The sequence below is a fragment of the Pelodiscus sinensis genome, chromosome 1 (assembly GCF_052426305.1).
Source record: "Pelodiscus sinensis isolate ZL-2025 chromosome 1, ASM5242630v1, whole genome shotgun sequence".
Classification (NCBI taxonomy): Eukaryota; Metazoa; Chordata; order Testudines; family Trionychidae; genus Pelodiscus; species Pelodiscus sinensis.
In genome coordinates, this window is record NC_143052.1 from 11,402,349 (window position 1) to 11,414,498 (window position 12,150).

At 47.2% G+C, this 12,150-nt stretch overlaps 1 protein-coding gene across 1 annotated transcript in view; it reads left to right on the forward strand.

Annotated features, from left to right (window-relative positions):
• Positions 1–454: 454 nt before the first annotated feature.
• The window catches only part of LOC102459502 (store-operated calcium entry regulator STIMATE-like), a 46,239-nt gene continuing 34,543 nt past the window's right edge, over positions 455–12,150 (forward strand). Inside the window, exons 1-4 of the mRNA XM_089777629.1 lie at positions 455–467; positions 1,975–2,023; positions 3,559–3,654; positions 8,319–8,440. Of these exons, the coding sequence (XP_089633755.1) occupies positions 455–467; positions 1,975–2,023; positions 3,559–3,654; positions 8,319–8,440 (280 nt within the window). The remainder of the gene's footprint in view (positions 468–1,974; positions 2,024–3,558; positions 3,655–8,318; positions 8,441–12,150) is intronic.

Consider the following 12,150-nt stretch of genomic DNA (forward strand, 5'->3'; position numbering starts at 1 on the left):
CTCTGCCAGGTAGCCATCTCTGCTGTGGCTCCAGGACCCATCAGGCAACCATCGCTACCATGCACTGGGTGGCCCCACCGTCAGCTTGCTGCAGGCAGCCCACAGCCTCCTAGTCCACAGGGCTTGAAGGCACCAGCCCTTCACTGCGACTGGAACATCCATGGTCCTGCTGGACCCCAGACTAGGGATATAAGCGACTAGTCGACTAACCAATAAGCAGGAGCTTATCGGTTAGCACTATTGACTAGTCACATTCCTTCCCCCTGCTGCCACTCTGCATTGTAAGGGACAGGGAAGCCAGCATGCCAAGGCCCTGGCTCAGGCCCTGGTCCTGTGGGTCTCTCAACAGTCAGAATAACCTATCTCACTGCTGCTCTGCAGTGAAATCACAGAGCTGTGTTTAACAGTGGGTAAGCCAGTCCAAGCGCATGCCTGGCTCCAAGAATGGTGACGCATGAGCCAAGCAAGTAAGAACATTTCTGATGATCACGGTCTGGTGGTTTTATATGTAAGGGGACTGTTAGCCCCTTACTAAAACTCAGTGGGAGTTTTTGGTTGGCCAGCTCCCAGTACCGAAAGGGGAAGGGTCCATGAGAAATCAGGGCCCTGAGATTAATAGACCCCAGGAACAATGGAAGGAGGCCAACACTCCAGCTCAGCCTGATTGACAGGTTGGACAGGCCAATGAGGATATTAGGAAGCCAGGTCCCGTCTTCCCTGTGAGCTGGGATTTTCTGGGGGTCTCTGAGAAAAGGAGAGAGAGCTAAGAAGAGCAAGCTGTGTGGAGAGACGGACCTGCAGGGTCAGAGCCAGACACACACAGTCCAAGGAGTGCAAGCTGTGCTGAAAGGGCAGTCCTGCAGTGACCAGAGCCAAAGGGGTCAGAGAAGCAACACAAGGAGCTGGAGGCTGGCAAAGCAGCATAGTTTAGAGCTGGGTGTGGTGAACAGCTGGGACCAGCAAAGTCAGGGGAGGCCCTGGAGGCCAAACTTGGAGAGGGATTGTAACTCCATCTGGGAGAGGGGTCCTGCCACCTAGAGCCTGAAGTCGTGTGGTCGCTGCCAGAGCAAACGTGTCCAACCTGCAGCCCTCCCCCTGCAGCACAGCCAGGGCCTGAGAGAGAGCCCTGGGACTCGTAAGGAACAGACTGTGAACTGTCCTTACACTCTGTACACTGCTGTTTGTGATGTCCCCGTGCTACAGAGCAGGACTGTGTGTTCTCATTTAACCTCTTATTTTTTCTTTATTCTTTTCTTTTTAATCAGTTGCTGTTTAATAAATTGTATTCGCTTTGAACTGTATGTAATCAGGTCAGGAAAGCATCCAGTGTGCAGAGAGCACCCCAGAGTGGGGACACCCTAGCCCCTGCCCCAAGTGACTACAAGGTCGGGGATTAAGCCCCAGAAAACCTGGGCCCAGCCTTGTTGGGATTTCGAGGACTCCGCTACGCAGGAGAGTGGAAGGGGAGCCCTCAGGGTCAGGGAGGTCTTTGGATAAAAGAAATGGGAGCGGGGACTCGGATCCTTTCGCTGGCCCATTTCACCGGGGTAGTATAGAAGCCAGGAAAGTTCCCTACAATAGCGGGACCGCTTACGTATAGGTGTATCCTCAGCTCTTGTGTCTGTGCTCATGCTCCAGCTCGCAATGTTCAACCACGTCCTTTGCCTTGGCCCCAAATCTCCCAGCAGAGTCAATTCTTAACTGTAAACTCTAAGCTCTCCCCTGGGCATTAATGTGACCATTATAGCATTTGTTCAAGTCGCCCCTAGATTGCTTAAATATAGAGGCAACCTGGCCTACAGAGAGTCTGGGCTTGGTGTGTCTTGGGTTGAATAAAACAGAAACAAAACAGACTCTAGAGAAATGTCAGGGTTTGTCTCAGTCATCCTCCTTTCTAATCTTGCTGCTTAGTTCAATTTTACAGTACTTTCATTTCCTTGTAATTGTGACCTTTAATTGTCTCTGTCTTGACAGTAAAACGCTTTCAGGAACCAAAAGAAGAGAGGCGTCCTTGGAGAATCTGGTGAGAAATAGCTTTTTTTTTTTTTTTTAAGGCCTTGAATGAAGCAAAATATATTCTGTATCCCAGAACAGCTTTCTACGTTTGCTGTGATAATGAATGGTCCTGTGTTCCTAACTGTTCAACTTGAAAGTAGCATATAGACTGAAGTTCTTAGCAGTGTTACTCCCTATAGAATTCCCATCGCATTATGGGTGAAATTGATGGAAACGCTGTAATCCTAGATACTACAGTGTATTTGACCCTTCTCTGTGTCCTTTTCTGTTAATTGAGAAGACTCCAGGCATTGTCCGCTCGCTAATTAGTGAGCATTTATCATTGGCTCCAGACAGCAATATGCAGTTCCTAATATAATGTCGGTTAAGCTGCAGGGAGAGCCTGCCATACCTGTGCATTAAGGGAGGCTAGACAGATCTAAAATCAAGGCATCATGACGGTGCAGGAGAACCTCTTTCACTACTAAGATCCCAGCTGAAATTCAGCCCAGACCCGTAGTAACCAAAAGCTATCAGTCTCATCGTGTCGTCTCATCTTGCAGGGCTCTGACCAAATTGGTGACTCCGTCCTGTTCCTAGTAAACCAATGAGGAAAGCACCATCGCAGTTGACTTCCTCCTTGATGGCAGCCTCAGCAGGGCAGTCTGAATGGGCTTGTAAAGGCTGAATTCTCCTCCCCTGTCCCCAGGCTCGTGGGCAATGGGTAAAGGCTCAGCTGGGGAGGGCAGCTGAAGCCACGCCCCTTCCTCTCAAAGCCACGCCCCTTCCTCTCAAAGCCACGCCCCTTCCTCTCAAAGCCACGCCCCTTCCCCTGAGACCTTTCCCCTTCTCAATCTTTCCTGCCCCACCCAAACCCATATGCGAGCCGGGGCTGCCGCGTGGCATGGCCACTGGGATTCTGCACGGCTCCTTCCCCTCCCTTGCGGCCGGGCACTGTAGGCAGTTCTTGGAAGGCAACACCTTCCCTTGCCTACCTTACCTGCGGCCCATGCCCAGCCTGTTTCCTAATAGGGTCTCCACTAGTGCTGCACCCAGTGTGCTGGTGGCTCATATCCAGTGAACTCTCTGGAATGAATGTCTGGTAACGGTGTAGATCTGTGAGTCACGCTTGCTGCTGCTTGTGAGGGTGCGTTTTTGCAAAAGCATTTGACCTCGGCCTATCTCTGCTCCCATTTACTTGAATGGGAGCTTCTGGGAATCCCTCCTATGGATTACAAAAGCTCCTTGTGCCAGGCTTGGGCTGACGTTTGCATCTTCACAAGTGTGATTTGTGTCCCAGCGAACACACAAGAACAGCCATCCTGGGTCAGACCAAAGGTCCATCTAGCCCAGTAGCCTGTGTGCCGACAGCAGCCAGTGCCAGGCGCCCCAGAGGGGGTGGACTGAAGACAATGACCAAGCGATTTGTCTCTTGTCATCCATCTCCAGCCTCTGACAAACAGAGGCCAGGGACACCATTCCTACCCCCTGGCTAATAGCCTTTTATGGACCTAACACACTAATGCTGCTATTTAAAAAGGCTGTTGCATCTAATCTTCTCAGGTTTTATGACACCTCCAAGCAAGCAATAGGTGCCCTCTTCATCCATTTTGCCTATGTTTTCCTGTCTGACTGTACTACAGAAGATGCCTGCTCCCTGTGAGTACAGCATGGAGCGTGCATTCGTGTTGGGACTGGAGGAATTGAAATTCACTCGCATCTATTGTCACTACTGTTGAAACAGACGCTGACTTAAGCCTTGTCTACATTATCTAGTTTTGTCGCCAAAAACTTCCTTTTGTTGACAAAACAGGGAGAGTATACACACTGCAATGCAACTTTTGTTGCGGAGGAGGGGCACCCAGTTTTGGTGACAAAAAGCTTCCAGCCCTGCGAGAGACTTTTGTCTTTCCCCTTTCCTTCATTGTCAACAAGAGCCAGTGTAGACCCTGCTGTTTGTTTTGTCCAGAGATCTGACTTCCACCACCATCCCACAAGGAGGTTGGGGGGGGAGGCTCCTCCAGTGTCACAGTGGTTAAGGTACCTGCCTCCAGAGCCAGCGGTCAGTGCTCAGTGTTATGTGATCTCTGCTGCCCTGCAGGCATGTGCCCCTCCCCTTTCAAAGTTCTGGGAAGTATCTGACAGCTGAGTGAGCTGCTCTGTATGGAGAACAAAGAACAAATCATTGGAATCCTAGAATCCTAGAATCCTAGGTCTGGAAGGGACCTTGAGAGGCCATCGAGTCCAGTCCCCTACCCTCATGGCAGGACCCAGTACTGTCTAGACCATCCCTGATAGACATTTATCTAACCTGCTCTTAAATATCTCCAGAGATGAGGATTCCACAACCTCCCTGGGTAATTTATTCCAGTGTTTAACCACCTGACAGGAACTTTTACCTAATGTCCCGCTAGAAAGACCACAGTAGGCAGACTGCTGCTATAGGAGGAGGGTAGGAGAGACTGCTGTGCTACTTTGAAAATCCTCAGCTTGGAGAGCCACAGAGTTAGGAGGGAATCCCAAGAAAGGCAGGGATCACTCTGCCTTGCCACAACACTGTGTAACCCGCACATCTAGGCTATGTCTACGCTGCCCCTGTTTTGCCCAAAAAATATGCAAATGAGGCAAAGCGTGGAATATTGCTGCACCTCATTTGCATAATTAATGAGGCTCGATTTTTGCACCAAAAACCCCCCCTCTTGTGCAAGAGCCTTTCTTCCTGAAAAAAATGCGGAAGAACGGCTCTTGTGCAAAAGCCTCTTGTGCAAAAACAGAGCCTCATTAATTAAGCAAATGAGGCGTGGCGATATTCAACGCTTGGCCTCATTTGCACATTTTTTGCGCAAAATGGGCAGTGTAGACATAGCCCTCGTGTGGTTCACTGTCCCATGCAGTGGCACCTAGACTACAACAACGGATAAGATCAAGAGACCTTTTTAGTGTGGGCTGAGAGCTGGCTGGCTTTATAGATCAGTCTGTAGCGGCTCCTATACTAAGCTCCAGAGATCCCAGGTTCAAATCTTCCTGGTGGTGGTAACAACAGCACTGTGGGATCCTTACCTACATTGCTTTGCTCTATTTGTTGACAGGGTGCTAGCAATGTGGCCATGAATTGTGGACAATGGGAGGCAGAAAAACTGGTTTGACTGGTTTTCACTTTTGGCAACTTCAGCATGTTGACAGCACTATGTCGCCAAACCTTCCCAAGTACAGTAATTTCTCATTTAATACTACAGATATGTTTCAGAAAATGATCGTGTTAAGTGAAAACGTGTTATGCAGGTCCAATTTTCCCATTGAAAATAATGGGAAAGGTGGGGGTTGCGTTTCAAGCAGTGGTGTCTGTTGGGACTGGGACATAAGGTTGGGGGAGAAAGGGGACTGGGTTACAGCAGGGAGGGGAGGTGTTTGGCTCTGGGGAAGGAAAGGGGAGGGGAGGGGGATTGGGTTGGGAGTATGCCCCTGTGACAGGTCTGCCAGGACCCGCACTGTGTCTGGTGATAGGGGGGGTCGCCGAGGAACGGCACAGCGAGCAGCGAACCCTCCGCCGCTTTGCAGGGAGGCGGGGGAAGCCCTGCGCAGCCACCGGCGACAGGCCAGCTGGGGAAGCCCAGATGCCGGCCTGCAAGTGGGGATGAAGAAGGGGGACAAGGCATCCGGCAAGGGGGAGTCAGCAGGGAATGGCATGGTGAGTGTTCTCTAAAAAAAAAAAAAAAAATCGTGCTATTGCGAAAACGTGTTAAGCGGGCACGTGTTAAATGAGGAATTACTGTATAGACATAGCCTTAGATTCTCTTAACCTCGTTATTCCCATTTAACAGTCTAAGGCTTTGTTTACACTGGCAATTGAGTGATAAAGCTTTGAACAATAAAAGGTCCTTAAAACACCTCACCCCACTGAATGACAAAAGCTTTGCCGCAACAATTACTAGTGTAAACAGCGCTTTGCAGGTAGAAGTTTTTTGTTCGCAAAAGTGCTAACAGTGTTTACACGGCCTGACTTTGAGCGACATGCCTGTGTCACTAAAAGCTGTGTCGTGTAGACATATCCTCTGGTTTTCTTCTGAATGAAGGCATCTGGGGGCTGGGTTTTCAGAGGATCTAGCATTCTACTAGAAGTACAAAAATGAATGTGCAGCTGTTACTGATTTGCCGATGCAGGTGTTTGGGAGACAGCACTGTCCAGTGGCAGAAATTTTGGAAATCTGGGCACTGTTGACAATTCAGATAGGGTATGTCTACACTGCATTCCTCCTTCAAGAGAGGACTGCAAATGCGCACACAAATGAAATTGCAAATGAAGTGCGCATTTGAATTTCCCACGCTTCATTTGCATAATTGCGGTCGGCCGCTTTTCTAAAATACCGTATTTTGAGGAAAAAAAGGTGGTCCATACGGGGTTATTTAAAAAAGAAACCCTTCCTTCGAAATAACCTTTAAACCTCATTTTTTAAGAAGTAAGGGTTATTTCGAAGGAAAGGTTTTTTTCAAAATAACCCTATTTTTGTTCTGGAAATACGCTATTTTTTAAAAGTGGCCGGCCGCAATTAAATGAAGCGCGGGAAATTCAAATCCACGCTTCTTTTGCAATTTCATTTGTCTGCATTTGCATTCCTCTCTCGAAGGAGGACTGCAATGTAGACATACCCATACTGACTCTCTGTGTGACCTATCTGGGGCAGAAGAGGGAAGGTTTTCCTAGAAGTACTCGGAGATCTAGGGATAAAGTGCCATATACATTAGGGATGTGAAAATGGAACTGTGTACATGGTGAACTGATGAGCCTGGGATTCTCGGTTAACCTTCACGGTTACATGCTGGCTCCCTGCATGTACCAGGAACCTGTTTAAAAGCTGGCTCCTGGTGTGCACTGGCTCCTGGGAGCTGCCTGCAACCACAACCCCCACCCCCACACTGCTGCCTCTGTATTGACATTTTCAGCGGTTACATGGTTACTTAAACACATTTTAACATCCCTAATTTAATTTTTATTTATATATATATATATTCTCACATAATTGCATTTGTTATACATGCAAGCATGTAATTGTCTCTTGAATTATGACTTTCTGAAATCAGGTCTTTTAGAGAATAATCATATTTTAAAATATCTGCCTTTACCCGTGGTGTTAATGCTTCATACTATAAAGGTTTTTTAATATCATTTAGTCTTGTTTTTCCATCTGGCTTTTGCTCTCCTGCAATAGCATTTATGTTCACAGTACTGTAGAAGGCTGGGGCAGATGGCAAGTGACAGGTTATTCAAGAGAAATTTGCCTTTTACCTCCAAACATTTATTCATACTAGGCTTAACTCCTCCCTCGGGTTTCTGACTAACTCCATTAGAAGGCTTGCAAACTTCTGTGGCCTTGGTTGTAAGGGAGGTCACAATGGTCCCAGCTGGCTTTAGAATCTCAAAGCCCAGCTATAGCTTTTAACAAAACAATTGGCTCACAAAAAATAGGAGCATATCTCTTTAAAAAGAATTGTCCCAAAGTTGAACTTTTCTGTTCGAGTATCTGTTTGCAAAGTCCATGATTCCTCACAGTTTAAACATTAAATGCAGCAAAGCTCTGCATTCCCCCACTTCCTTAACATATATGTTAACGTCAGGCACTATAAAAATACTTACCTCCATGTAATCTGAACTCTGAACAAGGTAAGTGAGAATCTCAGGGCTTTGTTCATGGCTTCTGTGGCAGAAGAAAATTACAAGGCCTAAGCCCCAATCCTCCAAAAACTAAAGCATGTATGTAACTCTGTATATGAGGCTAGTGAAATCCTAAGAAATTCCTTTTAACCCTGTCACTGCAGCGTTAAGCAAGTGTGCACGATGATGGAAGATTTGCTAAAGCATTCCCAAGGTGGTTGTAAATTAAATTGTTATATGTAACAAATACATTTGTACTGTGCAAATACATTGTCCATCAAGATGTGTATGGCACTTTATCCCTAGATCTCAGACTAATTTGCAGGGACTGGAAAACCTTCCCTCCTCTGCCTCAAAGTCACTGTCTGAGCTATGGAAAGATTGGATATTGAAATATTCATTAATTGGGGTTTATCTCCAGGCACTTTAGGTTTCAGAAAAGAAAATCTCACACTGTTCATGACCAGACAATAAATCAAAACTGGATGCTGAGTTCCTAAATGTGATGGAAGATCTTCTCAGACTAATTTGATCCTGTAATATTTCAGGAACATCTTAGAACTTTACAGATGAGTGGTGGGGATAAGGGAGGCATTAGACCCAATTCTCCTATTTGTGGCTTCTCAGTAATACAGATTCTATGCCAACAGCTCCATTTCTTTCCCTCTCTTAGCTACCTAATGAATTTCATCCTCGATGCCACACTGGGGGTGCTGCTGATCTGGTTTGGTGTGAAGGTTGTCTCCTGGGTTGTGGAGCATCGCAAGTACACATATTTAGTCTTTGGAGAGTATGGTAGGTAGAGGACAACCCAACTCTTTTCCCCCCTCACCCTCACAATATTTTTTCTCACCTTTGCACACACAAGGCAGCAAGTGCACACTTTTCTTTATTGGAAGACTCAAGCTAATCAAACTTACATTGGGTGCATTCAGAGAAAATACTGTTGCAGTTAATTTTCATAGCTCCCTGTCAGTCATACTAGAGTTTAGCTTTTATATTTAAAAAGTCATGAAATCACTAGCTAACAGATAGATCAGAGTCCACCTGCACGCCCTACTCGGCAAAAGTAAACATTTCGCTCTCCAACTCTTTGATATCCACCCATTCACTCTACCTCTCTAGGAGAATACATGGGCTTTATAGCATATTCTAAATGTCAACTAGTCAGGGTTGCTTTGCAGTTGGATGGAGGAAGCATTTGAATCAAAGCTCCTTAGTTGAAAATGCCCAACCATCAATCTCCTCCCTTTCGGGATTACCTAGGTCCTAAAGAATAGCATCTGGCCCAAGAATTCTTATTTCAAGATTGCAGAGATGTTTGGGGACTTCATCTGTATTTCTGTTATTCAGCCTCAAGTTCTAAGAACCTATCATTCTTCCTTCCTTCATTTTATCCTTTGCTTTAGGATCTGCGTGCTGGGTTTTTTTTAGACATTCCCACTAGAGGGTAGCACTTGTCTTGCTAAATAGAAGATGAAGTCAAGCGAGTACAGATAGTGCTTCTATCTTTTGAAAGGGAAGGCAAGTCATTCTTCCCTACTGCTTTTGAAAAGTTTGGTATTGGTGAGCTTAAAGACCCACTTGAAACTTCTGCAGGTCCTCCAGAATTTCTTTCTGTTCCTAGACCATCTGGTCAGTAAAAGCTGCGTTTTCATTTCCTTAGTCTGAAAGGCTTAATTGTGTAGATTTTCATCTGGAAATTTTAAGCCATTAGCATTGGATCCAGAATGAAATCAGTGTGAAGGTTCCCATTGACTTGAACTTCGTATCAGACCCTCGTAGAAGCTTCACGCTTTGAAAGTGCTGTACAAACCGGCCTGCTGATGGTGGGAGAAGGGGGGTAGGGGTGGAGGGAGGAAGGGGGCAATTGCCCCGCAGCCTGGGGCTCTAGCTGCTGTTCCTGCAGTAGTAATGGTGGCTGGAGCCCTGGGCTCTTTAAATTGCTACAGGAGCGCTGCACACGCACTCTGGGCAGCACTAAAGTGTATGTGGGGCGGGGGGAGCGGGATGCATTATGCTCTAAGTGGTATTGAGGGCTGGCTGCTCCCAACCCCATCCCTTCTGGCAGCACAGAGCCAGGGTTCCTCACACCTTGCCTAGGGGCCCAGAAGCTGCCTGTGCCCAGGTGTACAAAGAAACTCCTCCTCCCAGCAGCCTGGCAAGGTGAGCTTCCTTCTGCTAGAAGCACGCAGCGAGCTAGTGAAAAGAACTTGTGTGATCACGATGCTTGTGAAAAAATGTGCAAGCTTTCAAAACTGTTTTGAGGTCAGTTAGAAAAACAGGCCTAGGGAGGCGTGGAATGTGTATGTCTCCACGCAGGGCAGCGGACAGACTTGCTGGGCCCCGGCGCAAGATCGGGGGGTGGGGCTGGCTCCACACCTTGGGAAGGGGCGGGGCCTTGGGTGGGGAGGGCGGGGCCTTGGGTGAAGAGGTATGAGTGGGGCTGGCCTGTCCCAGCCAGCTCTTCAGTGCCATCCAGAGTGCACCACCCAGGAACTTGGCAGTGGTTTAAAGCTGCCATTGCTGTCATGACTGGGACCCCTGGGCCCTTCTCAATCACTGGGCCCTGGGACGACATCTCCCTCTGTCCCCTCCTCCTCCCCGTCAGCAGGCCTCTCTCAATGCAACCTTCATTATGGAAGCTTTGTTAGAGATCCCGTAGTTATCCTGTAAATGCTATCTCAGATGACCCTGCAGCTGTGCCTCTTGTTAGATGCACAAACAAGCTACGTTTCTACAGCCAAAAAAACCTTTCATATTGGGTCACCTCTGCCAGCCCAGATCACCCCTGCACACTCCCAGGTGTTGTGGCCTTCCTTCTGGAGGGTTGTGACTGGAGAAGGTATCACGGCACTGTGAATTTAAGGCAGGGCTATTCCTTGCCTAGGCAGTGGCATGGGAGGTGTGGAGGTAGTTGCTGGAGAAGCCGAGGATAAGATGACCGAAGAATTATGCAGGACCTTGCGGACAAAGACAAGAAGCCTGATCTTGATTTGGTGGAGCAATTCGAAGTGCTGTCAGGATAAAGGAGGATGGATCTTAGATGTATTAACTAGAGGAAGAAGTGGCAGTCTTTGCACGTGGCCTGGATGGTTGGGGCATGGAAGGGCAGAGTGACCTGTATAAGAGAAGCAAACGCTTTAAAGTTTCTTAGCATTTTAAACTGTGTGTGTATTCTCTGCTGTGCAACGCTCCACTTGAGAACTTGGTTCTTCAGGAAATTTGAACCTTTCTCTTTGGAGATGGCAAGTGAGGATCTGGTGCAGTGGTTAGAAAAGTAGGGAGAGTCAGTATTTCTTGCCTTATTCTAAACCCGTGGTGTCCAACCCACTAGCCACACATGGCTATTTGGCTGGTTGAGTGTTGCTAGTTGGCTCACAAAGCTATTTACATTAGGAGTCTAAAAGGGCGTCATAAGGTGGAGGGAGAAAACTTGTTCATCTTGGCCTCTGAGGATAGAACTAGAAGCAATGGTCTGAAACTCCAGCAAGGGAGGTTTAGGTTGGACATTAGGAAAAAATCCTAACTGTCAGGGTAGTCAAACACTGGAATAAATTGCCCAGGGAGGTTGTGGAATCCCCAGCTCTGGAGATATTTAAGAGTAGGTTAGGTATATGTCTATCAGGGATGGTCTAGACAGTATTTGGTCCTGCTATGAGGGCAGGGGACTGGACTCGATGACCTCTCGAGGTCCCTTCCAGTCCTAGTATTCTATGATTATCAGGATAATGTGGTTCGTTTGCTATAGGAGTCACCACTATAGAACTGATTGGACACCACGGTTCTAGACTTTGACCAAACTTGCCTTGTTATTGTAGCTTCCTAACTGGACTGTAGACTGTCTAATGGTAACTCTGCCAGAGATCTGTTCTCTGAGCCCTGTCCTTGCTACTAGTCTCTCAACCTTTCTCCTGATTTTTTTTCCATATTGGGGCAATTTCTAGGGAGAGACTTTGAGCCAATAGGTGAGCTGAGGCTCAAATCGGTGTTCGACTTGCTCTAAGATCTTAGCACAACATATTTGGGCAGAAAGTTTTTATAAATGTGTTTGGTTTTGAAATTAATAAAAATCCACATTTTTCACAACAAAAGAGCAACTTGTTTGGTAGTTCAAACAGCCTTCCGGGGGGAGAGAGGTTAAAGCTTTACAAGGAAAGTCCTTTATTCCTTTGCGCGATGAGAGAAAAGCCTTGTCCATAGGAGTGAAAACTTGTCCGTGGTTTTCTGTTCAGCTGCGAGTGTGGAGGTGGGAGCAGAAGCTGATAGTTAAAATTAAGCCCAGCTAGTGCAAAGTTCTCTTTGCTTAAGAGGAAGCAAGCCAGTTGGCTAATGAGGGGAATAGCTAGGATGCCATCTCCTCTGTCTTGCTTGACTGATATCTGTTTTGAGCTGTTTCTGGCTCCTCCATGCTTTGTGGAAAGTAATAACTGTTAAGGGACTAGAGACTTCTACCAGAGGCCCTATAAATTGGGGATCACATTTCAGCCAGCTAGGGCCTTAGG